The 25,250-nt window shown below is 37.6% G+C and overlaps 1 protein-coding gene across 2 annotated transcripts in view; it reads left to right on the top strand.

Moving 5' to 3' along the window:
- Positions 1 to 4,341, top strand: part of LOC127857047 (uncharacterized) — a 34,143-nt gene extending 29,802 nt beyond the window's left edge. The window contains exons 2-3 of one of the 2 annotated variants that reach the window (XM_052393340.1): positions 1,862 to 2,431; positions 2,802 to 4,341. In XM_052393340.1, the coding sequence (XP_052249300.1) occupies positions 1,862 to 2,431; positions 2,802 to 2,938 (707 nt within the window). In that variant the 3' untranslated portion in view covers positions 2,939 to 4,341. The remainder of the gene's footprint in view (positions 1 to 1,861; positions 2,432 to 2,801) is intronic. The other variant, XM_052393338.1, reaches the window with a different exon arrangement.
- Positions 4,342 to 25,250: the final 20,909 nt, after the last annotated feature.

The raw sequence follows: 25,250 nt of genomic DNA, 5'->3' as shown, positions 1-25,250 counted from the left end.
CGGCAAATTAATATCACTTTGTTCGTGCATAACAACTATCAGTTAAGTGCTACAATAAACTGGTAATACGCTATTTGTAAATATTTCAAGGAACAGCGCCTGCAAAGTTGACATAATTGTAATATTGCTTGGATAAAGAATTCCGTCAGTTTTCGATATAGCCATACACATTCTATTTTGATGAACTCTGCAACGACGATGGTACTTGGGATTTCAACTCCTCTGCTTTCAATCGTGTGTCAACAGATACCAATTTAATTATTAATTTAGAAATGTGCGCAGATGTTCACATTAAAATATAAAAGTAACAAACTGATAATCATTTCAGATTTGGCAAGTTTATATATGATTGCAGTTTGTTCTTTTTTTACAAAATTTGAATCTGTTAATTTACCAAAAAACCGAGATTACTCCAATCGGAATGCTTCTTATTCCATATCTCTTTACAGGAAACTGTGCCAAAAAGTGTCAACTATAAACCTATCGTTAAATGAGCATTATTTTATTAACTTTAAGAAAATGTTAACTATAATTCAGCCATCGTGCTTTATTTTATGTATATGTTTATTCTTTATATTAAATATTTGTAAAGTCTGGGTATTATTATTTACGGTTCCATTTCCTTGCCGCGACGTGTGTATGCCTTTAAATAATCTTTATTTTTAACGTTTGATCACGTCTAAATAAAGAGCATGGTTCTTTTCAATGTTTAACCGTTGAAAAGGATAAGAACATTTCAAAATATGGTCCGTGCTCTGTGAAAAGGGGGTTTAATGAATGTGCGTAAAGTGCCGTCCCATATTAGACTGTGCAGTCCGCACAGGCCTATCAGGGACGACACTTTTCGCTTTTATGATATTTTTCTTTTCACGAAAGTGTCGTCCCTGATAAGCCTGTTCGGACTGCACAGGCTAATCTGGGACGACATTGTACGCACATGCGTTAACCCCCTTTTCACAGAGCGCGCCTCATATGTAATCGTCGATGTAATTGAATGTGAATTGCTCATGGGCTAATGATTATAACATATATTGCAGAGAGATGCCCATACTATAAAGTTAATATTTCCAAATGGATATATCATTCAAATTGACTACTACACCTTAATATAGGTGCCGTGCCATTGCAGAGGTTATCTGAATAACACACACACACAATGCAAATAGGTCAATGCTATCCTGCAATCGCGTCGGACATCGGACCACCAAGTATGTCTGGTTACAAACCCTTACAAACTTAATTCATCTACAGATACAGGGTTATAAGAGGCACACCATGTTTCTTAATGTATGTTAATACTGATGTTCATTTATTTCAATAGTTAGAAAATAAAATGGAACAAAACGCTAAAATTATATTAATTTAATTCAATTTACTATTCCAATATATCCCCCAATATATACGCCGTCTTTTGACCTTTTTCACCAGAGGGTGGGCGTTTGCAAGGAGTAAAAATAATGCCATTTTATAAAGCATTTCGAGAAAACCTTTTACCTTTTCACGATGTAGGTCATCGTGAAATGTTGTCAGTGAATGATTTATCTTAGAATTCTGTGAAAACCAGATTTAATGCATTTGCGTAGACAGGATTTTTGCTAAGAAAAAATAAATAAATGTAGGGTGTCGTCCTTTATTAGCCTGTGCGGACTGCTCATGCAATCTGGGACAATACATTACGCACATTCATTAAGCCCTGTTTCCCTAATGTATGCAGAGTGCTTTTAAGCAAAATAAAGCATTAATTTGACATGGGGATATGTGTTTATAATACGAGAGTTTAAAGCGTTAATCATGGTAGGGACGTATTAGACGTATTGGGGTATTTACGGTTTGTATAATACAATTATTTTTCTTTATACAGGATCCATAGCAGCGTCATTGGTGGACCTACTGTCGAGACAAATACATACGAATGTCGGAAATGGCGATGTCGGAAATGACGGTGTTGGAAATGACGATGTCGGAAATTACGCTGAACGTCCTAAAGGCTTGACAGACATGGTGTCGGACAGTTTGAAAGATATTGACCAAACAGAACAATTCGACTTAACCGATCACAGTTTAAAGGTTGAGGAAACTGATGGCAAAAAAGAGAAATATATTGACGCAACCATAGCTGGAGATGTAATTGCAGCAGACGGAAGTGAGTACGAGAATTTGAACACGGATAAAACAGAAGACCAGATATCAATCTTGGATGCACTGATTAACAGTCAGTCCAGTCCTTCAGAAAATAGTTCCATTCAATCAACTGAAAGCCTTTGGGACACGAAACAAAAATTATCATCAAAATCAGACACGTGCCACTTGCGACAGAGTATGGCTTATGGCGAATGTGGTCACGTTGCCCACTGTCCAGTCACGTGTTCGAGCGAGACCGATTGCACGTTTCCCTACTGCGATTCAAAGGGTCAATGTCAATGTAGACAAGGTACGGTAGTAACAAAGTGCGTCATTTATGTTAATAAAATGAAACATATAAAAGGTAAATAAACGAACTGTGCATATTGTAAATCGTATATCTTGGTATTTATTTATCGTATATTTTGTTAAAACCTTTTACGGAATATAAAAATAATATTTTAATGCTCTGTGCGTGTATATAAAAAGCATTTCCATATCTAGTGCATTTTAATGCTGCATACATTGATATGAGTTCTGTATTGCGTCGTTTTCCGGTTACTAGTGGTATATTTTGTCTTTCTGCTATGCTTAAAAGTCATGTCAGCAGTGAACATATAACACAAGGTAAGGCAATAGGTTGGTTTATTTCAATTCGTATTATTTTTATACATTTTCAGCTGAGTGTAGCACAGCCGAAATGTGCGAATTCTTCAGAATAGAGTGTCAAGGAACATTCACATGTAAGGAAGGTTACTGCTACTGTCAACAGGAGGAGGAAAGCGAAATCACACAACAACAAAACAGAACGCAATAAATAAAAACACGACGTGACTACCCTGAAAAATGTTGATGTTTGAAGACATTCACAATAACAGTCTATATCGTGACGTTGAGGGATATTGTTCGATTTGTATGAATAAAATTTGGCCGTGCTCTGTGAACAGGTTTTTTATGCATGTGCAGTCTGCACAGGCTAATCAGGGACGAAACTCTCTGCCTAAACTTGATTTTTGCTAAGAAAAGACTTTATTGAAACGAAAATATCATTACAGCGGAAAGTGTCGTCCCTGATTAGCCTGTGCGAACTGCACGGCTTAATGTGGGACGACACTTTACGCACATGCATTAAACCTATTTTTCACAGAGCCCATCCTAATTGTTTTGTGTTTAAACGAATGAACAAACTAATTATAAGGGGGGTAAGAGAGCTTTATTACTAAATCAAAAACTAACTACAGCTCCGTAAAACTAATGCTGAAAAGCGCTCCTGGTATGAAAATACAACCAAAGACAATAATAAGCGTAATTAAATATGTGCAAAAAGCGCGCAATACAAATAAACAACATGAGAAATTCAGAAAAACAACAACATAAAATTGGCGCATTTGAACTGCATCGGTACACAAAGCATACATATACATAAAAGATATATGCCAATCAATGTTATATATAAAAGCGCATCGAAGAAACCATCATGAAAAGGCGCACAAAGCCAATAGATAATGGCCATACAAAAGAACCTTATCGTTGCACTTAAATGAAATGTTCCCCATGCCCCCCTGAAGCAATTAAGAAAGTAAAGCCCCCCTCAAGGGTCCGGCTGGGACGGAGGGTGGGTTAAAAACATCTTGCGTTCTGCACAGACGCGCATTCATTTATGTCCTGTGTGCAAAGGCGGGCTGATAAACAGGAAACCCACGTGACCCAGCTAGGGGCCCAGAAGGGGCAGCGCAGCATTGCTCATTCGTCTTAATACAATTAAGGAGCTTAATTACACTTAAACGAATGAACAAACTAATTATAAGGGGGGTAAGAGAGCTTTATTACTAAATCAAAAACTAACTACAGCTCCGTAAAGTTAATGCTGAAAAGCGCGCCTGGTATGAAAATACAACCAAAGCCAATAATAAGCGTAATTAAATATGTGCAAAAAGCGCGCAATACAAATAAACAACATGAGAAATTCAGATAAACAACAACATAAAATAGGCGCATTTGAACTGCATCGGTACACAAAGCATACATATACATAAAAGATATATGCCAATCAATGTTATATATAAAAGCGCATCAAAGAAACCATCATGATAAAGCGCACAAAGCCAATAGATAATGGCCATACAAAAGAACCTTATCGTTGCACTTACATCCTAATTGTTTTGTGTCTATAATGGAGATAACTGCATATCTCAACCACACCAGTTCATTGAGAGTTATTTCCAGTTGATCCAAGTGGTCCTTTACTGACGTTCTTGGCATGTGCCTGTGCCCATAAGTGTTTAAGGCATTTAAAAACAGAAGATTTAAACTTGATATGTCGGTACAAATCAGTATGTGATATTGTAACCCTTTCTGTTTGGCCTAAAATATAGAAGCTGTTGAAGACAGACATATGTTTATGGAAATAAACTTTATTACATTGCTTTAGAAATTCCTTTTTTCGTAGCAATAAAAAAACGAAGATTGTGTGTGATAATATCTTATTTATATTTAATAATGTCCATAAAAAGTTTTGCGATAAAATATTGATATGTATATCTGTACTTATTAAACAAAACGCAGACAACTGTAAACAAACTGTAACTATACATTTAACAATTTAATAAACTGTTGATTTTATGACGGTCATGTAAATTAAAAAAATATATTTGCTTTTTATAGAACTGTGATTTTATGATAAATTAAACTTCAGTTAAATGGTATTTGCTTTTAAACGTATTCTTTTGAAAAGCTCTTTGATTTCAATCCCGATGCTATGGCGTTCATTTGCATTTGTGCTTCTGTTGTTTTGTGAATAAATCATGTTTTAGTTTTTGTTAAATTGATATTTTTTTTAATGATGTATTTTGTGTATTTACTTCAAACACGTGGTGTTGTTGTACATGTGTACGATAAGCTTTATGTGCTTACTGTTCTGTTCTGGTTTGTACTGCAAGTTATTTAAACGTTAACTGTTGATTGTGACATGTATCCTCAATCGTGCTACATCGGCTATCTCCGGACTCCTCCGCAAGATAGGATGATTTATATGGTGTACTGATATGTCCAAAAGTCGTATTGGTGTCAGACGGTTTAGTTAGAACCGTATCATACGGTTTATTAACCGTATGATACGCTTTAAACCGTATGATTACTTTTTTTAAAACTTTTGGACCGGTTCGTACGTTGAACCGTATGATTCGAAACCGTATGATACGAATCGTATTAGACGCTTTATGACGAGTATTTTTCAATGTACAATCAGCCAATTTATAGATGTATTCAATGTAAACCGTATGATACGGTTTACGCTAAAACGTATGATACGAATCGTAAACTGTCTGATACGAATCGTATCATACGGTTTCGCATCAAACAGTTAAGCGTACAATCGTATGGGATACGGATAGGTCCAAAAGTTGTATTCGTATCAAAGGGTTTACTTAGAACCGTATCAGACGGTTTATAAACCATATGATATGCTTTAAACCGTATGATACGCTTTTGAGACTTTTGGACCGGTTCGTACGTTAAACCGTATGATTTGAAACCGTATGATACGAATCGTATCAGACGGTTTATGTATGGGATACGGATAGGTCCAAAAGTCGTATTCGCATCAGATGGTTTAGTTAGAAAAATCGTATCAGACGGTTTATGACGGGTGATATTCAATGTCCAATCAGCCAATCAGATCTAAAAATAGATTTATTCAGTGTAAACCGTATGATACGGTTTACGCTAAACCGTATGATACGAATCGTAAACCGTCTGATACGAATCGTATCATCGTCGTTGTCGTTCTCAAACCTCGTAGCTACAAAATGTCAACTTTTCAGGAGAGAGAAAAAAAACATCTTATTTTTATATAACGATGTTTTAGAAATTGAAAGTCTGTAAAAATACCAAACAAATGAAGCTGCAAAATACGGTATAAGCCGTAGACGCGTAAGTCATACTGATAAGTCATACTGACAGTCAGACATGGTAGCTACGATATTTTGTCACCACAGTTTTGTCATTTTATGAGGTACGACAATTCGTCCTGATAGGAAACCTCGTAGTTGCAAATAATTTTTTTTATAAAAATGTTTTTGTAAAATTTGTCCAAACGAAACGACGTACCTATAGGTGAAATGGCGTCGCTACGACTTTTCGCCGGGAAAAAAGCCAACAATCATTCTACAACATTTCGTCACGTGGCTTTTTCAAGGGCTCTTATTGGCGTAGAGCTACGAGATATAGCACAAAACACGCGCCAGACTTAATATATTCGAAAAAGACGAAAAAAATATTTTGAAAATTTTGGAGCTACGAGGTTTGAGAACGACAGCGACGTCATACGGTTTCGCATCAAACAGTTAAGCATACATGTACAATCAGTCCAAAAGTCAAAAACGTCTGATACAATCGTATCAGACGGTTTATGACCCCCAAACCGTCTGATACGGTTCTAGCTAAACCGTCTGATACGATGGTATGATACGAATACGTCTTTTGGACCTATCCGTATCCCATATTTATGGCGGGTAATGTTCAATGTCCAATCAGCCAATCAGATCTAAAATTAGATTTATTCAGTGTAAACCGTATGATACGTTTTACGTTAAACCGTATGATACGAATTGTAAACCGTCTGATACGAATCGCATCATACGGTTTCGCATCAAACAGTTACGCGTACAATTGGTCCAAAAGTCAAAACCGTCTAATACGATGGTATGATGCGAATACGGTTTTGACTTTTGGACCGATTGTACGCTTAACTGTTTGATGCGAAACCGTATGATACGATTCGTATCAGACTGTTTACGATTCGTATCATATGGTTTAGCGTAAACCGTATCATACGGTTAACATTGAATAAATCTATAAATTGGCTGATTGTACATTGAAAAATACCCGTCATAAAGCGTCTGATACAATTCGTATCATACGGTTTCGAATCATACGGTTTAACGTACGAACCGGTCCAAAAGTCTTAAAGCGTATCATACAGTTTAAAGCGTATCATACAGTTTATAAACCGTCTGATACGGTTCTAACTAAACCGTCTGATACAAATACGATTTTTGGACCTATCCGTATCCCATACTTTTGGACCCATCCGTACACCATTGACATATGGAAAAAATCGTCTGCTGATCAAGAGTGATGTATCCTGCTAGTAAACTTATCGCTTAGGTTAATGTCAACACAGTTTACTTCACATCATTAAGGGGGCAGGGGATATATTTTTGACCAAATTTCGAGTTCCGAAAGGCCGCAAACAGTCAAATCCATTTCATCAAAACAAAAAGTGACACATGAAAGTCTTTTTGTGTCAGTGTCATAACATAGGCAACATACATTGAAAATACAGTCAAACACAAGGCTGGTTTCTTCACTTGTGAAACTATGGCCCTTGATCTTTCCCCCCACCCACCTCATTTTTTAATGAAAACTTAAGAAATTTGACCCATTTCATGGCATGCACAGTACATTCAAACAGAATGCAATCCTAGTTTTGGCTACATTACTCATTAATTTCATCCCTGTGCTGTGTTTATTCACATAGAAAAGTGTCTCCCATACGTTTAGATTTTTCACAATTTACCTCCAAAGTTCTGTTCTGTTTCTGCAGCGTGAAATATTGACTTCCGCCAAAAGTGAAAACCTCCTTTTTGAAGATTCAACATTTACTTGCTAGGGAGCTGTCACGAGTTTCAATGTTTTTTTCCAAAATTTTGAGACATTCTTTCTCAAACCTAACACAAGAAATACATCTTATAAATACCCAATTGATTTTTAAAGACCATAGCTTACCCCTACCCTAAAGATATGTAATTTTCATGGACCCCCCTTTCACTGATATATCCCCTGCCACCCTACTGAATCGGCATCCCTTTGTACATGACCTGTAAATACTTGATTAAGGACCATGTTCTGTGAAAAGGGGTTTAATGCATGTGCGTAAAAAGTCGTCCAAGATTAGCCTGTGCATTCCGTACATGCTAATCAAGGACGACACTTTCACTTTTTTGATATATTTCGTTGAAAGAAAGTATCTTTATGGCAAAAATCTAGTTTAGGCGCAAAGTGTCATCTCAATCTGGGATGACACTTTACGCACATGCATTTACTTATCTACTAACTGTTTTATAGTTGATACAAATTATCATACATGTATGCTTTTACAATAAGATTACTTCACGTATTATTTTCTGTATGCCATACACTTACCAATCAAATAAATGTTGAATGTGAGAATAATTCTCACAGTATTGGGGAAATTTGGAAAGCTATTGGAACAGTGTTGGCAAGTTCGATAATCTTTTACTTCTTCAAGGGTATTAATTAAAAATGATGAGCGATAACAACCGTAAATTATTATGTGATGCCTATTTTAATGAGGTATAATAAGCACTATTGCAAATTAACGACATTGCTATCCATTCACTGTGAAGCGCAGTTATCATGTAAGAAATGCTTACGACGAAATTCGTGTTTATTACATGTAATGAAAAGTATAATGTTTAAATTTACTGTACATATACGAAAACACGTTGAATTTAGGAAACAATGAAACTCTAGAAACATTAGGGGGGGGGGGGAGAAATTAGTGAAGACGTGTGATTATCGCTTATATAAATAAAGTGAACACTTACATTTACTTTACAAATTATGCAATACATCACTAAACACATATGAACCATGCTCTAAGAAAAAGGGGTTTAATGTATGTGCGTAAAGTGTCGTCCCAGATTAGCCAGTGTAGTCCGCACAGGTAATTCAGGGACGACACTTTTTGCCCAAACTGGATTTTTGCTGAGAAGAGACTTTCTTTAAACGGAAAATATCATACAAGCGGAAAGTGTCGTCCCTGATCAGCCTGTGTGAACTGCACAGGCTAATCTGAGACGACGCTTTGCGCACATGCATAAAACCATCTTTTCACAGAGCGATGCTCAAATATACTTTGCATTAATCTGTTGGATCGAGAATAGGTTCGAATAGGTTCATTGCCATCTCCTTCGTATTCAAATTCATTCTTCTTCCTTCTCTAACGGGTGGTTTCAAAGGATCAATTCGACTGTCCCGTCTTGTTTCACTTAGTAAACCCACTGGGGGCTGACGAGGTCAAAGCGCAGTTCGTTTCGCTACGACGTCGAGTATATGTTTTACTACGAAAACATTGTTTAAATACACATGACATCGAGAACGGATAAGTCGAAAATTGTGTTTAAAACATGTAAGATTATGATTTTGTAATAACAAAACTCTGAATTTAAGCACAATGTCATTTCATAGGTCTGTTACATCAAATTATAATCCAAGATGTGTCTGGTTTATGCGGTTAAACATGAAATAGACCGCTGATTTATCAAACCGAAGTCAAGTTTCACTTTTAAAAAATGCAATTAAGGTTTACAACTGTGTTTAATTGACACAATTTTACAATTTCCATATTGATCTATGTATTGTTAAGCCACTGGGGTGTTTAGAAATGTGTAGGGTGACCCAGTTATCAGAAATAAAGGCTACATATTATTATAAGGCATGATCATGTCTCTGACAGCATACGTATATGCCTCGCTACGACAACGCTTTAGCGTGCATGCGTTTCTCACAGAAGACGTATTGGTTATCTCTCAAAGGCAAAATAAAGAAGAAAAAAAATTAATACAGAGTCATGGAGTGGCTGGATGTTTCCTTTGAGACAGAGGTAGTAACAACGGCACAACATGATCCGAAGCGCACAGTCGACATGGTAATGCACATTATTATGATATAATTACATTCACGACTAGGCCAAAGGAAACGATTAAAATCGAAAATCCATATATAAGATGACAGTTGAGAGTCGAGAACCTAATGTCGTCGGTCTCAATAAAAATGACGCATCTTCACCTTTTGACAATCCCTTATACGTTCATTTTGGTAGAGACCGACGATAGGTTTTCAGCATACGGTGCTCTTTATCAAATGACATTCGATTCTCGTTATTCCCAACTCGCTTATCTCGAAACTCTGCTTATGTCAAAGTAAATCCCATGTTCCAACTTCGATCATTATTTATCTCATACGGATTTTGATTTTTACATTGTATATATCAAAGCGATTTTCTTGAAAATCGGTAATCGTCAACTAATTTTGAGGTGAATTTCATGTTCGTATACATGATTGTACCTGTAAAATCCACACCTGTAACAGCCGTAAGGTGTGGAAAGTAGGACCCCAATGGCACAAATCCGCAATTGCATAATCAATATATTGTTGTAAAGTTGTGGCAGTGGGTTTCTGTCACAGGTTATTGTTAACTGCGTACATGACGGCCGGTAAATTTACTTCGTGTTACAATGCGGTTAAGGCCCAGTCTCACTATGATGCCGGCGGAGCCCCAGTGCGTGATCAGGCATCTACCGGGATGAACCGGGGCCCTACCGGGATGAACCGGTGCTCCACCGGGATAAACCGTGGACGACCGGGGACAACCGGTGCTCCACCGGGAAAGTATTAAAATGTTTAATACCTCCGGGATGAACCGGGAGTCACCGGGTAGGACCGGCAACGACCTGCGTGGCACCTGGAACAACCGGGACTGTACCGGGAACAACCGGGACGGCACCTTAGCTCCACCGGGGCCCAAAACCACCCCGGCAGAGCTACGGCAACGCCCCGGTGAATGCCGGCAGAGTCCCTTTATAGCTACGTTACATAAGTAAACCGGTGCTCTGACGGTACCGTCCCGGTTGTTCCCGATGCAGTCCCGGTTGTTTCCAGTGCCAAGCCGGTTATTGCCGGTCCTTCCCGGTAACTCCTGGTTCATCCCGAAGGTATTAAACATTTGAATACTTTCCCGGTGGAGCCCCGGTTGTCCCCGGTTAAACCGGGGCGTTGCCGCAGCTCTGCCGGGGTCTGATGCCGGTATAACCCCGGTGAGTGCCGGCGTAGTGACGGTATACCGGGGCTCTGCCGGGACTCTGCAGGCTTTCACCGGGTTCAACCTTTTCGTTTGGATGTTCATGCGCACAGTGAAGCACGGCATCTTTTGCACTGGGAAATGGCAGTCTGCAGTAACTGAAAACTGCATGTGATATGTCCAGAAATGGATACAGAAACTTCGTTGAGCAACCTATACATTATATTTGTACTTCGTTGCGCAACCAATACATACTCTGTGCGAAACCTTTACATAAAACGACTTGTAATTTCCTTCGAAACAAAAAATTTGCATAATTAAAATATATGTTCGTAACCTGTTTTGTACTTTAAAATGTGTAATGTACACTGAATCGAAGTAAAATGTAGTTTTATTTAATTTAAGTTACCGTAATAGGCTATTTTAACAGAATAACCACCTTATGCATTGCTTCAAATCAAAATATTTCGATTTTAGCTCAAAATAAACTTAAAGGTTGCAACTACGCGCATTTGTTATTAGTTTGTTATTGAAAATAAGTACCTACCATTACTGGATGTTCCGTTCTTTAATCCATAAACACCAGAAAATATGGAACTCGCCTGATTAAGTAGTGTATTTACACCATGTTTTTGTAGTAAAACATATACCCGACGTCGTAGCGAAACGGACTACGCTTTGACCTCGTCAGCCCCCAGTGAAACCAACAGTGATATAAGATACATGTTAAATTGAAACTTCCATTTAGTAATAACTGGATTTCTTTTTTTTGTTGAGTCGAGTGACGCTGTTTTTACGCTTAGTTGCAATATACTAAATGTAACCACAGAGGGTACGGGCGAATACAAAATGATTTAGCATAATGTAACCTAATGTGAAAACAGTGTAACTCCACTAAACAAATTATTTAATCCATTTATTACTTAAGGGCGTCAATTATTAAAAAAAAAATCTACTTCTACTTCATTACTTCCTACAGTCAATTGCTGACTATGACAGGAAGGCTCATAGCGCCGCACTGCCTAACCAAAAATGTGCCGCCATAATAGTGGTTAAACCGGACCTGCTTCTATATAGTATGATAAATAAACAGTTACGTTTTTAAGGTACACACATAGTGATTCTTATTTGTTTTGAGAGAGGTAAGTCAACTATTAATTTATGTACTCGTATGAAAATTACGAGCCGCATCAGCTCTATGAATGGCTCGAGCTAACATGAACATTGCATTTTCGTCTATAACGGATAAGACTTTCCGCACCCCTCGTACTAGCGCAATGGGTGATGTAATTACAGGGCATCTCGTACTAGCGCAATGAGTGATGTAATTACAGGGCATCTCGTACTAGCGCAATGAGTGATGTAATTACAGGGCATCTCGTACTAGCGCAATGAGTGATGTAATTACAGGGCATCTCGTACTAGCGCAATGAGTGATGTAATTACAGGGCATCTCGTACTAGCGCAATGAGTGATGTAATTGCAGGGCCTCTCGTACTAGCGCAATGAGTGATGTAATTGCAGGGCCTCTCGTACTAGCGCAATGAGTGATGTAATTGCAGGGCATCTCGTACTAGCGCAATGAGTGATGTAATTACAGGGCCTCTCGTACTAGCGCAATGAGTGATGTAATTACAGGGCATCTCGTACTAGCGCAATGAGTGATGTAATTGCAGGGCATCTCGTACTAGCGCAATGAGTGATGTAATTGCAGGGCCTCTCGTACTAGCGCAATGAGTGATGTAATTGCAGGGCCTCTCGTACTAGCGCAATGAGTGATGTAATTGCAGGGCCTCTCGTACTAGCGCAATGAGTGATGTAATTGCAGGGCCTCTCGTACTAGCGCAATGAGTGATGTAATTACAGGGCATCTCGTACTAGCGCAATGAGTGATGTAATTACAGGGCATCTCGTACTAGCGCAATGAGTGATGTAATTACAGGGCCTCTCGTACTAGCGCAATGAGTGATGTAATTGCAGGGCCTCTCGTACTAGCGCAATGAGTGATGTAATTACAGGGCATCTCGTACTAGCGCAATGAGTGATGTAATTACAGGGCATCTCGTACTAGCGCAATGAGTGATGTAATTACAGGGCATCTCGTACTAGCGCAATGAGTGATGTAATTACAGGGCCTCTCGTACTAGCGCAATGAGTGATGTAATTACAGGGCATCTCGTACTAGCGCAATGAGTGATGTAATTACAGGGCATCTCGTACTAGCGCAATGAGTGATGTAATTACAGGGCATCTCGTACTAGCGCAATGAGTGATGTAATTGCAGGGCATCTCGTACTAGCGCAATGAGTGATGTAATTACAGGGCATCTCGTACTAGCGCAATGAGTGATGTAATTACAGGGCATCTCGTACTAGCGCAATGAGTGATGTAATTACAGGGCATCTCGTACTAGCGCAATGAGTGATGTAATTACAGGGCATCTCGTACTAGCGCAATGAGTGATGTAATTACAGGGCATCTCGTACTAGCGCAATGAGTGATGTAATTGCAGGGCATCTCGTACTAGCGCAATGAGTGATGTAATTACAGGGCATCTCGTACTAGCGCAATGAGTGATGTAATTACAGGGCATCTCGTACTAGCGCAATGAGTGATGTAATTACAGGGCATCTCGTACTAGCGCAATGAGTGATGTAATTACAGGGCATCTCGTACTAGCGCAATGAGTGATGTAATTACAGGGCATCTCGTACTAGCGCAATGAGTGATGTAATTGCAGGGCATCTCGTACTAGCGCAATGAGTGATGTAATTACAGGGCATCTCGTACTAGCGCAATGAGTGATGTAATTGCAGGGCCTCTCGTACTAGCGCAATGAGTGATGTAATTACAGGGCATCTCGTACTAGCGCAATGAGTGATGTAATTACAGGGCATCTCGTACTAGCGCAATGAGTGATGTAATTACAGGGCATCTCGTACTAGCGCAATGAGTGATGTAATTACAGGGCATCTCGTACTAGCGCAATGAGTGATGTAATTGCAGGGCCTCTCGTACTAGCGCAATGAGTGATGTAATTACAGGGCATCTCGTACTAGCGCAATGAGTGATGTAATTACAGGGCATCTCGTACTAGCGCAATGAGTGATGTAATTACAGGGCCTCTCGTACTAGCGCAATGAGTGATGTAATTACAGGGCATCTCGTACTAGCGCAATGAGTGATGTAATTGCAGGGCCTCTCGTACTAGCGCAATGAGTGATGTAATTACAGGGCATCTCGTACTAGCGCAATGAGTGATGTAATTACAGGGCATCTCGTACTAGCGCAATGAGTGATGTAATTACAGGGCATCTCGTACTAGCGCAATGAGTGATGTAATTGCAGGGCATCTCGTACTAGCGCAATGAGTGATGTAATTACAGGGCATCTCGTACTAGCGCAATGAGTGATGTAATTACAGGGCATCTCGTACTAGCGCAATGAGTGATGTAATTACAGGGCATCTCGTACTAGCGCAATGGGTGATGTAATTACAGGGCATCTCGTACTAGCGCAATGAGTGATGTAATTACAGGGCCTCTCGTACTAGCGCAATGGGTGATGTAATTGCAGGGCCTCTCGTACTAGCGCAATGGGTGATGTAATTACAGGGCATCTCGTACTAGCGCAATGAGTGATGTAATTACAGGGCCTCTCGTACTAGCGCAATGAGTGATGTAATTGCAGGGCCTTTTTGAAAGGAAAAGACTTTTAAAATCAATGAGTTAAAAATATGAGATTTGTAGAGGTATGATTTATATTTGCTTTAACCGGCACATACAAGAGCATTTTTTCACGTTTTTATTTTTAATTTCTGACACGTACAGAAGAAACATATCATGATTATACAAATAAACGTGCTTATCCTTGAGAAGTCGGAACACGCGATGAAAACGATGTTCATTTATAAACATGATTATATTCAGCAAGCAAAAAGAGCAGAAACAATAGAAGAAATAAACCAATTACTGAAGTACTATTGCTAGTAAGATGGTGCATATGCGTATGGACGATAAATGCAAATCGAAGACATATGTTAGCCAAATGCAGGACAAAGCACAACCAGGCTTTGATGCAATTTCTGTTAAAACGGCTACGAACAAATATATTTTTATTTGTTTAATGAAATAAAAATTAACTCCAGACACATAAACTATTGCTTCCCTTCTCTTTCTTGGTATGCAATTCAAGCGACGAATCGCCATTCATAACAATATTAAACATAAACATATCAAAGTTTGAGTCGCGGCTTTGAAACGGACAATGCAAAGAATGCGTCATTTTAACAGTCTATTCTGCACTCGCTTTGAACGAGAATTTTACATGAAATGCTATATCTAAAGTTGCACTGTTCGCATGCAATTCGGATTTGAACGACCGCCGAGAGCTGAGATGCGTTGCCGCATTAGACGGGATTGAGGATTGCTATATATTTAAAAAAAATCGCCGCTCTCATGGAAAAATGGAGTCAATGCATGTGCGTACCAAATAAGCCTTTCCAGTCCGCACATTATAATCCGGGACGACACTTTCCTCTTTTATGGAATTTTCCGTTTGACGGATGTCCCTTAGACACGAAAAGAACAGTCTTAGCATAAAGTATTATCATGGAATAGTCTGTGCGGACTACACAGGCTAATCTTGGAAGACACTTTACGCACATGCAATAAGCCCTGTTTTCCAAGAGCGCGACTGCTTTATTTTTCTGTATTTATCGTCCATATATGTATATATACAGCTTTAAAGACAACAAACAACTGTTGGCGAAATTCTGAAACAAACAAAAAATATCGAATGGCCATTGACCAAATAATTACACATGCATTTATACACATTGTGGAACTTCAGCTACAAAAACAAGAGAGGCATTATTTCAGCACGCGGTCCTTTGTTATAGCAAAGCTGAATTGTTTCATAGTCTGAGACAGCCTAAAAGCACAAGACAAAACCTAAAAATGTACAACGGAACGAACACGTTCAAGAGGATAAAATGGGGCGCCGCGTTTGAATTGTCGATAGAAAGAATGGGGTGGGGTGGGGGGCGTTTTAACATTTAAATTTCGTCTGGTCATTGAACAAAATAAGTTTTTTGTCCGGATATATTCTTCCTTCTTTGTGTGTTGTTCCAGTAAATAAATTGGGGCCTTGCTACGTGAAAAGGGATCTAATCAGAGACAACACTTCCACTTTTATGATTTTTGTCGTTTAACGATACTTTCTTCTCAGCAAAAATCCAGTTTGGATGGAAGTTTTCGTCCCTGATTAGCCTGTAAGTACTGCAAAGTCTAATATGGGACGAAAATTAACGCACGTGCGTTAAACCCCCTTTTTACAGAGCAAGGTCAATTTCGTTTAGCAGATTGTTTAGGGTGGGTATTTTGATGCTAAATTATGACTTAAACAACCTGTTAAGTTTCAAGATCTCTATAGGCATCGCAGTGGGAGCACACTAATCGTCCATATCATTAATATCTCGTGCTTGCTTTTATTCCTATTTATGTTTGATGAAATCTATTTATACCCATAGTTTATAGGCATTGCACGAATTCCTTAGGCATTCATACCATTCCTTAGCTTTGATATCAGCTGATAGAAAATTATAAAGATACAATAAAGGTGGTTAATTTTTTATGTAATATATGGAGCATGTATCCGAGATATTTGTTGCAAAAATAAATAGCAATTCATTCACCTTAACCCTTTCAGTGCGGGAACCGAATTTTAAAGGCCTTTGCAAACAGTTTGGATCCAGATGAGACGCCACGTTCTGTGGCGTCCCATCTGGATCCAAACTGTTTGCTATTCTGATGGTATTCTTTGAAATAAAATGAAGAAAATGCTTATTTTACAAACTCAGCAGACGACATTCTAGCAGACGACAAATTTCCCAGCATGCAAAGGGATAATATAAAATTATTTTATTAGCAGTTTTTAGTACTGAACATACAAACGTTCAAATGTTTGATATCAATAAATAAAGGTTGCAACCAAAGTCAAGTAACATAAGTGCGTTTTTTAAGTATGTTTGTTCATAGGTTTAATATAGTTCCGAATGGATCAATCGTTTTTATGAACTTACAAATGTATTTAATCCATTAATCACATTTAAATTTGTCTTTGTTAATAGAAACTTAACGAAGATAAGAATGTCACCTTGGCATTCTATCTTGTTACATATATATGGGCCGCGCTCTGTAAAAAGGGGGTTTCATGCGTGTGCGTAAAGTGTCATCCCAGATTAGAATGTGCAGTCCGCACAGGCTAATCAGGGACGACACTTTCCGACTAAACTTGATTTTTTGGTATGAATATACTTTCTTGAAACGAAAATTGTAAAAGTGAAAGTGTTTCCCTGATAAGCCTGTGCAGTCCGATGACACTTACCGTACACGCATTTAACCGCCTTTCCACAGAGCACGGCCCATATTTAAAGTGATATTATGGGCATTTTTCACTGTTGAATTGAGCTGAACAGAGTTTACAGGTCTAAAGAGTTAGTTAAAACATGGTTACTGACCAATTATCTGCAACTCATCTTGCTTCCAGTTGTTTATACAAAATATATATTATATTCGATATTTTACATGACTGGTGAGTCTTATAAGTCGAAATGATCCGTAAAACAAAATAGTGTCTATGTGTCGTATGAACGTATTCACAACGTAAATCAAATTATTTCTTTCATCAGTTGTCAAAACGAAAGTACAGTTGATATATACACGCATTATTTTCCTCTTTCTGGGATATTGTTTTAGTATGTTGATGCTGCATTAACACATATAAGTGTATATGGAGTGAAAACACCAAAAATAAACAACGGTTGCGATAGACACCTATATATATGGTTAGATGCCCATAATATCACTTTAAAATGCTGAAGAAAAAGGCGTGCGTAGACTTTTGCAATCAAAGACGGTGGGTGGGCTAAATTGGTGTGATATCGATACATATTAACCCATTTATGCCTAGTGGACTCTCCCATCCTTCTAAATTGGATCAATTTATTTCCAAAATTAGGGATGTCTAGTATATTTATTTATATATTTAGAATATTTCTTACAGAAATTCCTTTAAGCAAACAGCGCAGACCCAGATGAGACGCCGCATCATGCGGCGTCTCATCTGTGTCTACGCTGTTTGCCAATGCCTTTTTTCTAGACGCTAGGCATAAGTTAATATAACATGAAAATCGAGTTTTATTTATTAGTTAACGGTACAACGTCATACAGATACAATGATTGTAAGTTATCCTGTTATCATCTTATTAAGTTTCGGGTTCATTGACCCTTCATCAATTGATAACTTATAATAATATATAACCACTTATGATCCTAAGATATACACTCACTTGGAAGCAAAATTAAACGAGAACGAAGTCTTTAATGCTTTACCGGCTCAAAATATCCAAAGGCAAAAATATGAAATAGTTAAAATATGTTTTACTTTAAGAATGATTTTTTGTATTATTCACGCATGAAAATAAAAAGATGTTTCAATGTGCGATTAAACAGATTAATCGCTTTATATATTGAAACAATTTGACCTATCAAATATTATAACGAGAGTTTTTACTACATTTATCATTTTGTTTAGCTCAATGCTTCAATTGGTCTGCGCCATGCGAAAATAGGTCTTACTTCTTATGCGCCCAGCGTAGCTCCAGACCCGACTGCACATCCGCACAGTCTGGTGTGAAGCCAGCATGTTCGCTAATGAGACTTATTTCGAGCAGACAGGGCAGCTCCAGACCAGACTGCGCGCATGCGCGAATGCATACGCTGCTGCATATGACATATGATCCATTTTCGCACGACGCGGCATTATCGCAAACGGGTGGTCCAGTTTTTGTTTCCGTTAATTACGCGAACATGCAGGAATATATTATTTTACATTTGTTACTTTTATATTTCTGGATTCTTGATAAGCTTCATTTTCTAATGATCTAAGGAAAGCATCATCTTTTATCAGACTTATTAACGTTATCGTTCACAACTATTTTCGTGGTCGTTCAAATATATTTTTGTAACTTGCTATCGATGTTATTGCACAATATCAGATAGAAGGATAACCTGAGGGAATTAAATAATTAATGCAGTATTTTGCATTGATAAGTTCTTATGTAAAACTGAAATAAGTCGAATTTTTTTTTTGGGGGGAGGGGGGGGTGCAACATGTTATTTATTTGTACAATATTAGACAGAAATAACATAATGCATTTTAAACTGCACAAACAATGTCCGTAATATATGACACTTCGTATATTAGTATACCTTTTTAGTAATTGTGGAAACGCTGTTCAAACACTTGTTTTACATCCATGGTATAAGCTGAACAGTATAGAAGGTGTCAACAAATGACACCACATCTGTTTAACTTTAAGCGCCCAGCTGGTACAGCATTATTAACATTTTGGCCTCGTTTTGCGAGACCTGGTCTTAATGCATGTGCGTAAGTAAGATTCGTGCCAGAACAGCCTGTGCCGTTCGCACATGCTAATAATGGACGACACCGAACGCTTTGATTGAATCTTTTGTTTAAAGGAAGTCTCTTCTTAACAAAATTTCAGTTTAGACAGAAAGTGTCGTCCCGATTCAGCCTGTATGGACTGCACATGCTATTCTGGCACGTCATTTTATGCACATGCATTAAGCCATGTTTTCCCAGAACGAGGTTTATATGATCATTATGCTTAATACGAGCAGCATGCGAAAAATGGTCTTATGTCAGATGAGGCCAAATTGATAGGATCGTCTGATAAATGGATTAATTTCTATACAGAGCGGTGTAACATTAATCATGGATTAACAACTGCACTGTTTTATAAAATGAGTCGTGTTCTGAGAAAACTGAGCATAATGCTTGTGCGTTAAGTGTCGTTCCAGATTAGGAGTCCGCACAGGCTAATCAGGGACGACACTTTCCGCCTAAATTGGATTTTTGCTTAGAAGAGACTTCATTTAAACGAAAAATGTCATAAACGCGGAAAGTGTCGTCCCTGATAAGCCTTTGCGGATTGCACAGGCTAATCTGGGACGACACTTTACGCAATGCATTATGCCCAGTTTTCTCAGAACGCGACTCAAATGAACGTAACATGAAAACAGTAAAACATAAAAATACACAATGTAAATGTTTTTAATAATTTATTCGAAGATTTGACTTTATTATTAAAAAAATGTCATTTGACTGTAACTAACCGCCGTAGCGTTTGTTAAAAGAACGCCATGCTGACGTATGAGTATGAAGCAACGCCATGCTGACGTATGAGTATGAAGCAACGCCATGCTGACGTATGAGTATGAAGCAACGCCATGCTGACGTATGAGTATGAAGCAACGCCATGCTGACGTATGAGTATGAAGCAACGCCATGCTGACGTATGAGTATGAAGCAACGCCATGCTGACGTATGAGTATGAAGCAACGCCATGCTGACGTATGAGTATGAAGCAACGCCATGCTGACGTATGAGTATGAAGCAACGCCATGCTGACGTATGAGTATGAAGCAACGCCATGCTGACGTATGAGTATGAAGCAACGCCATGCTGACGTATGAGTATGAAGCAACGCCATGCTGACGTATGAGTATGAAGCAACTTGGCGATGCTTTTGTATGTAACACATGAACCGTATACATGCAAATTGTTCTTTCAGAGATTTGATCACTTCAGATAAAGAGCTAACATTGATACTGGCCGTGCTCTGTGAAAAGGGGTTAAATGTTAAGGCGTTAAGTGTCGTCCCAGATTAGCATGTACAGTCCGCACAGGCTAATCATGGACGACACTTTCCGCTTTTATGATATTTTTTTGTCTAAAAAAATGTCTCTTCGTACCAAAAATCCAGTTTTGCTGGAAGTGTCGTCCCTGATTGGCCTGAGCGGACTGCACAGGCTAATCTTGGACGACACTTTACGCTCATGCATTTAACCCTTTTTCACAGAAAACGACCCATATCTTTACAGATGTTCGGCATGTTGAGAAAGCAAGTTTTTCAGGCTTAAATGAAGCACATGTCATGACGTACAAAACATTATTTTGACATTGTAGTGAGTTTAAAATTTAAACAGTTTGAAAACAACACTTCCTGCATGATACTATCAAACAGGTGTTCTCATGTTAATAAGCAGAAAACAACGCACTGTAATGTAGTTCTGTAACGAGAATATAATCAGTATTTCATTCAAACTTCGGTGTTAATGTATGTAAATATGTAACGGTTCCGGGTGAGGTATTTAGAAACATCTTGATAAAACGAACATTTGTTTTAGATGATAATACGCATCACGCAGCGTCCAGCCGTTTAAATCATACTATCCTGGCATATATTATTGTTTAAATGATTAATATTATGTGTCATATAAAAACCCTGAATCCTCTGACATTATTTAATTGTTGAAGAACTGTTTGTTGGACAATATTAACATAATATTAATTTTCATCTTGTACTTAATTCAAGTTCACTACCTTTTTCTTTGTCAGCAAATGTACAGTTTTAGGCATATAACACACGACGCATGTCGGTGTTTACATAAAGATATAAAGTACTTTCCTCAGTACAAAATGTGAGCTTATATGGACGTAAATGAACATTTACATACCCATAAAAATAAAAGTAAAACATAGTGTCTGTATGCCTTCTTAAGCGCAATATAAGGGTTAATATTTATTTAATTGAATGAAGTCATTATAATGTTATATTTATCAAAGCATTAAAATAAATACTTTAAGTGGCTTTCCATTGGTTTTAACCCCTATCATTCTCACTGACAGTTTGGGGACAGGGACCTTAGCTGTTATTGGCGTCGCACTGAAGTGCGGCGACTCGTATGTAATACGTTTGTTTTTCGCTTATGGGAGAAGTTATTGTTCGGATCAATGTATATATTTTTGTTGTCAGAATATCTTGCATAGTGGTGATTTGTTGTGTAAATTAGTGTAAATAAGTACTGCATTTGTGCCTATTACATTTACTACAACCTTTATTGCCAATAATGCAAAGTTAATTCTTTTAATTAATAACTGATCACAGGGACTGGGCAATAATAAAAGATCACAGGGACTGGGCAAATACGCGAACCGGTGAAACTTTCTGGTTTTGTATAAAAACAAAACATAATCAAAATATATTTATTTTGTGGTTTTTCTAACAATAGCACAGACTTTTGCTGTTCGAGTTTTGGTTAACGCCTATTTTCTTCAATTTTGCAAGACGACAGCGATTACACGGTTTATTGCTTTACTGATAACCGTTACACTGCAGTCACTTATTAATATCTTAGTTAGAAGGTGATTTTGCAAGCGGTTCCGTAGTGAAGTGGTTACACGCTCGCTTCACATGTGAGAGGCCCAATAATCGAGCCCCAGTAGAATCAAATTATTTTATTTGTGTTCTATGTTAACTTTTTGTTTTGATGTAGACATTTTAGATTAAATAAATATGCTGTTTTATTGTAACCATTTTTTTGTTTTTATTATGCCCATGAAATATATGTGTGAGCGGGTTGGGGGTTGGTAAACACATTAAAACTTTAACAGTGTTTTCATATCAATGAGTACTCAACCCCTTTCGTAAATGAGCAACGTAAGAATAAGTTCAGAATCATCTCCAATTGAAGTTGAGAAAACTATGAAATTACGCTTACAAGATGAAGCAGTTTTTAAAACCTACACAGTCTGTTCCATTTATGAAAACTGCACACGGATGCCAGTAAAAAAAGTAAACAATGTAAATAAAATGAACTATGAAATATTTGGGGGTTACAACACAAAATCATAGATATTGGTTATTTGGGGGTTATAACACAACTTCATAGATAATGCTTATTTGGGGGTATAACACAAAATTATAGACAATGGTTATACCAGTATCTTTTGTTATTTTGTTAAAAATAATTGACCAATAAATTAATATTTACAGAAGAAAAAAAATCGTTCCATGTAACTTCATTGAGTGCCTTTTACACTGAAATTCCCGACGCCCTTTGATGCTTTGCATCAATACTTATCTTGTCATTAAATATGTGTGTGTGTGAGCTTGTGTATATGGTTCGTTTCGAACCATAGGCTATATTATATGGCACACCAAAGGGGTCGAAACTTTAACTTCTGCTGAGGCAGAGAAAATGCTGCTCGAGCTGCACATTGCTTGAATTTGCTGGTCGAGCATTATCTAGATGCTGCTCGAGCAGCAAATTCCTAAGTTAAAGTTTCGACCCCTTTGGTGCGCCATAAAGCACGGAGTGTGCCCCAGCACTCAAACATAATTAAATCAATTGACACACGCACGTTGGGACGAAGTTTGAATTAAAGCTGCAATATCCAGCCGGAGTACCTGAGACGCCACCTGCCCTGTATGGTGACCACCAACCAAACTCGCATGTTGCCGAGAACTGGAATTGAACCCGGGTCGCCTAGGTGAAAAGCGACTATTCAATTCATAAGCGTTGTGTAATGTATTGGCCTGTTCGTATATTTACTTAGTAGCTTGCCTTAAGTCACGTGATCATGAGTGTCAATACATCGGTCACTTGTTTTATGTCACGTTGCACTGTGTGTCTACTTCATTGGTCACTTGCCTTATGTAACGTGGCCCTGAGTGCCTATTTCATTTTTCACTTGCCTTAAGTAACGTGGTCCTGTGTGTATTTAATTGGTCATAAAACAACGCACTGTAATGTTGTTCTATTACGATGATACGATCAGTATTTCATTCAAACATCGGTGTTTATGTATGTAGATATGTAACGGTTAGGGTGAGGTATTTAGAAATATCTTGATAAACGAACATTTGTTTTAGATGATTAAACGCGTCATGCAGCGTCCAGCCATTTAAATCATACTATCCTGACACATATTATTGTTAAAATGATATATATTATGTGTCATAGGCTTATGTCCCCTTTGTTGTTTTCTATCTTTGTAGAAGATCTTGAGTTGTTGTGTTTTTTTCAAAATAATATTGATTAAGATTTGCAACTAGATGCCATTGTTTTAATTTTATTACATTTTGCAGACATTTTGGCCATTGTGGGTAAATCATCAGAGGAAATCAAAAACCATTTAGATAATTTATATACTTATTGTAATACATGGAGAATGAAGGTTAATATTGATAAGACAAAGGTATTTTTTTTCGAAAAAGAGGCGGATTATTGCCAAATGAAATGTGGACACACAATCGCCATGCTATAGAAACTGTAAATGTTAATTATTTAGGCGTGTATTCAATTATACAGCTAGTTTTAAGTTAAACCAAGAACATTTTATTGGCAAAGCTCTTAGAGCATTGAATGCATTGTTTTGTAAATGTCAAGATTTTTATTAAAAGCCAAAAATTCTATGTCAGTTATTTGATGCATTCGTTTTGGTCTATTGTAGGTTATTCAGCAGAAGTTTGGGGTTTTACGAGATCTAAAGAATTGGAAAGGATACATCTGAAGTTCTGTAAAAGGCTTTAAAGAGTTGAAACTAATACCTAATGCATGTGTTCATGGTGAGTTAGGAAGATATCCTCTTTTTATACATAGATACATAGGAATCGTACAATATTGGTTTAAAATAGCAGCATCTGATAACATAATTATCTAAACTGTATACAACATTGGAGTATCAGATAACGCCAGAGGCTGCCGAAATCGGATTTATAACATCAAGAAATTATTGTATGATTACGGATTCAGTTATGTCTTTAACAGCGTTCATGATATTGATGTTACTTTTTTAAAACCCATTCTAAAATCCAGAATTATTGATTCGTATAAACAAAATTGGCACCGTACACTAGAATATAGTTAAATGTTAAATATTTATAGAACATTTAAGTCAAATCTTGAAGATGAGATTTACCTAGACTTAGTTCCGAAAAATGTAAGGTTTTATATATGCCGATTAAGATTATCTGTTCACCCCCTTCGTATACAGACTGGTAGATATAATGGAAACAGTATTGCTAGACAATAAAGATATTGTCGTTGTTGATATGCCACGGATATTGAGGACGAATTTCATTTTGTCTGTATTTGTTCATATATAAGAAAGAAATGCATTAAAAAATATTTCTATAATAATCCATATGTTATTAAGCATGTACAATGGCCTCAATCAACCAATAGGTCTTAAATAATAAAACTTTGTTTGTTTGTTAAGGAATCGATGAGTATTAGATTGAATTTGTTAAATCGTATATCGTAATTTTAAAATTGTTCATCCTCTGTACTTCTGTATATATTTGTTTTGTAAA

This window comes from Dreissena polymorpha, chromosome 14, assembly GCF_020536995.1.
Source record: "Dreissena polymorpha isolate Duluth1 chromosome 14, UMN_Dpol_1.0, whole genome shotgun sequence".
In the NCBI taxonomy this organism is placed as follows: Eukaryota; Metazoa; Mollusca; class Bivalvia; order Myida; family Dreissenidae; genus Dreissena; species Dreissena polymorpha.
Note: the sequence above shows the minus strand (reverse complement) of the source record. Positions and strands in the feature narration are given on the sequence as shown.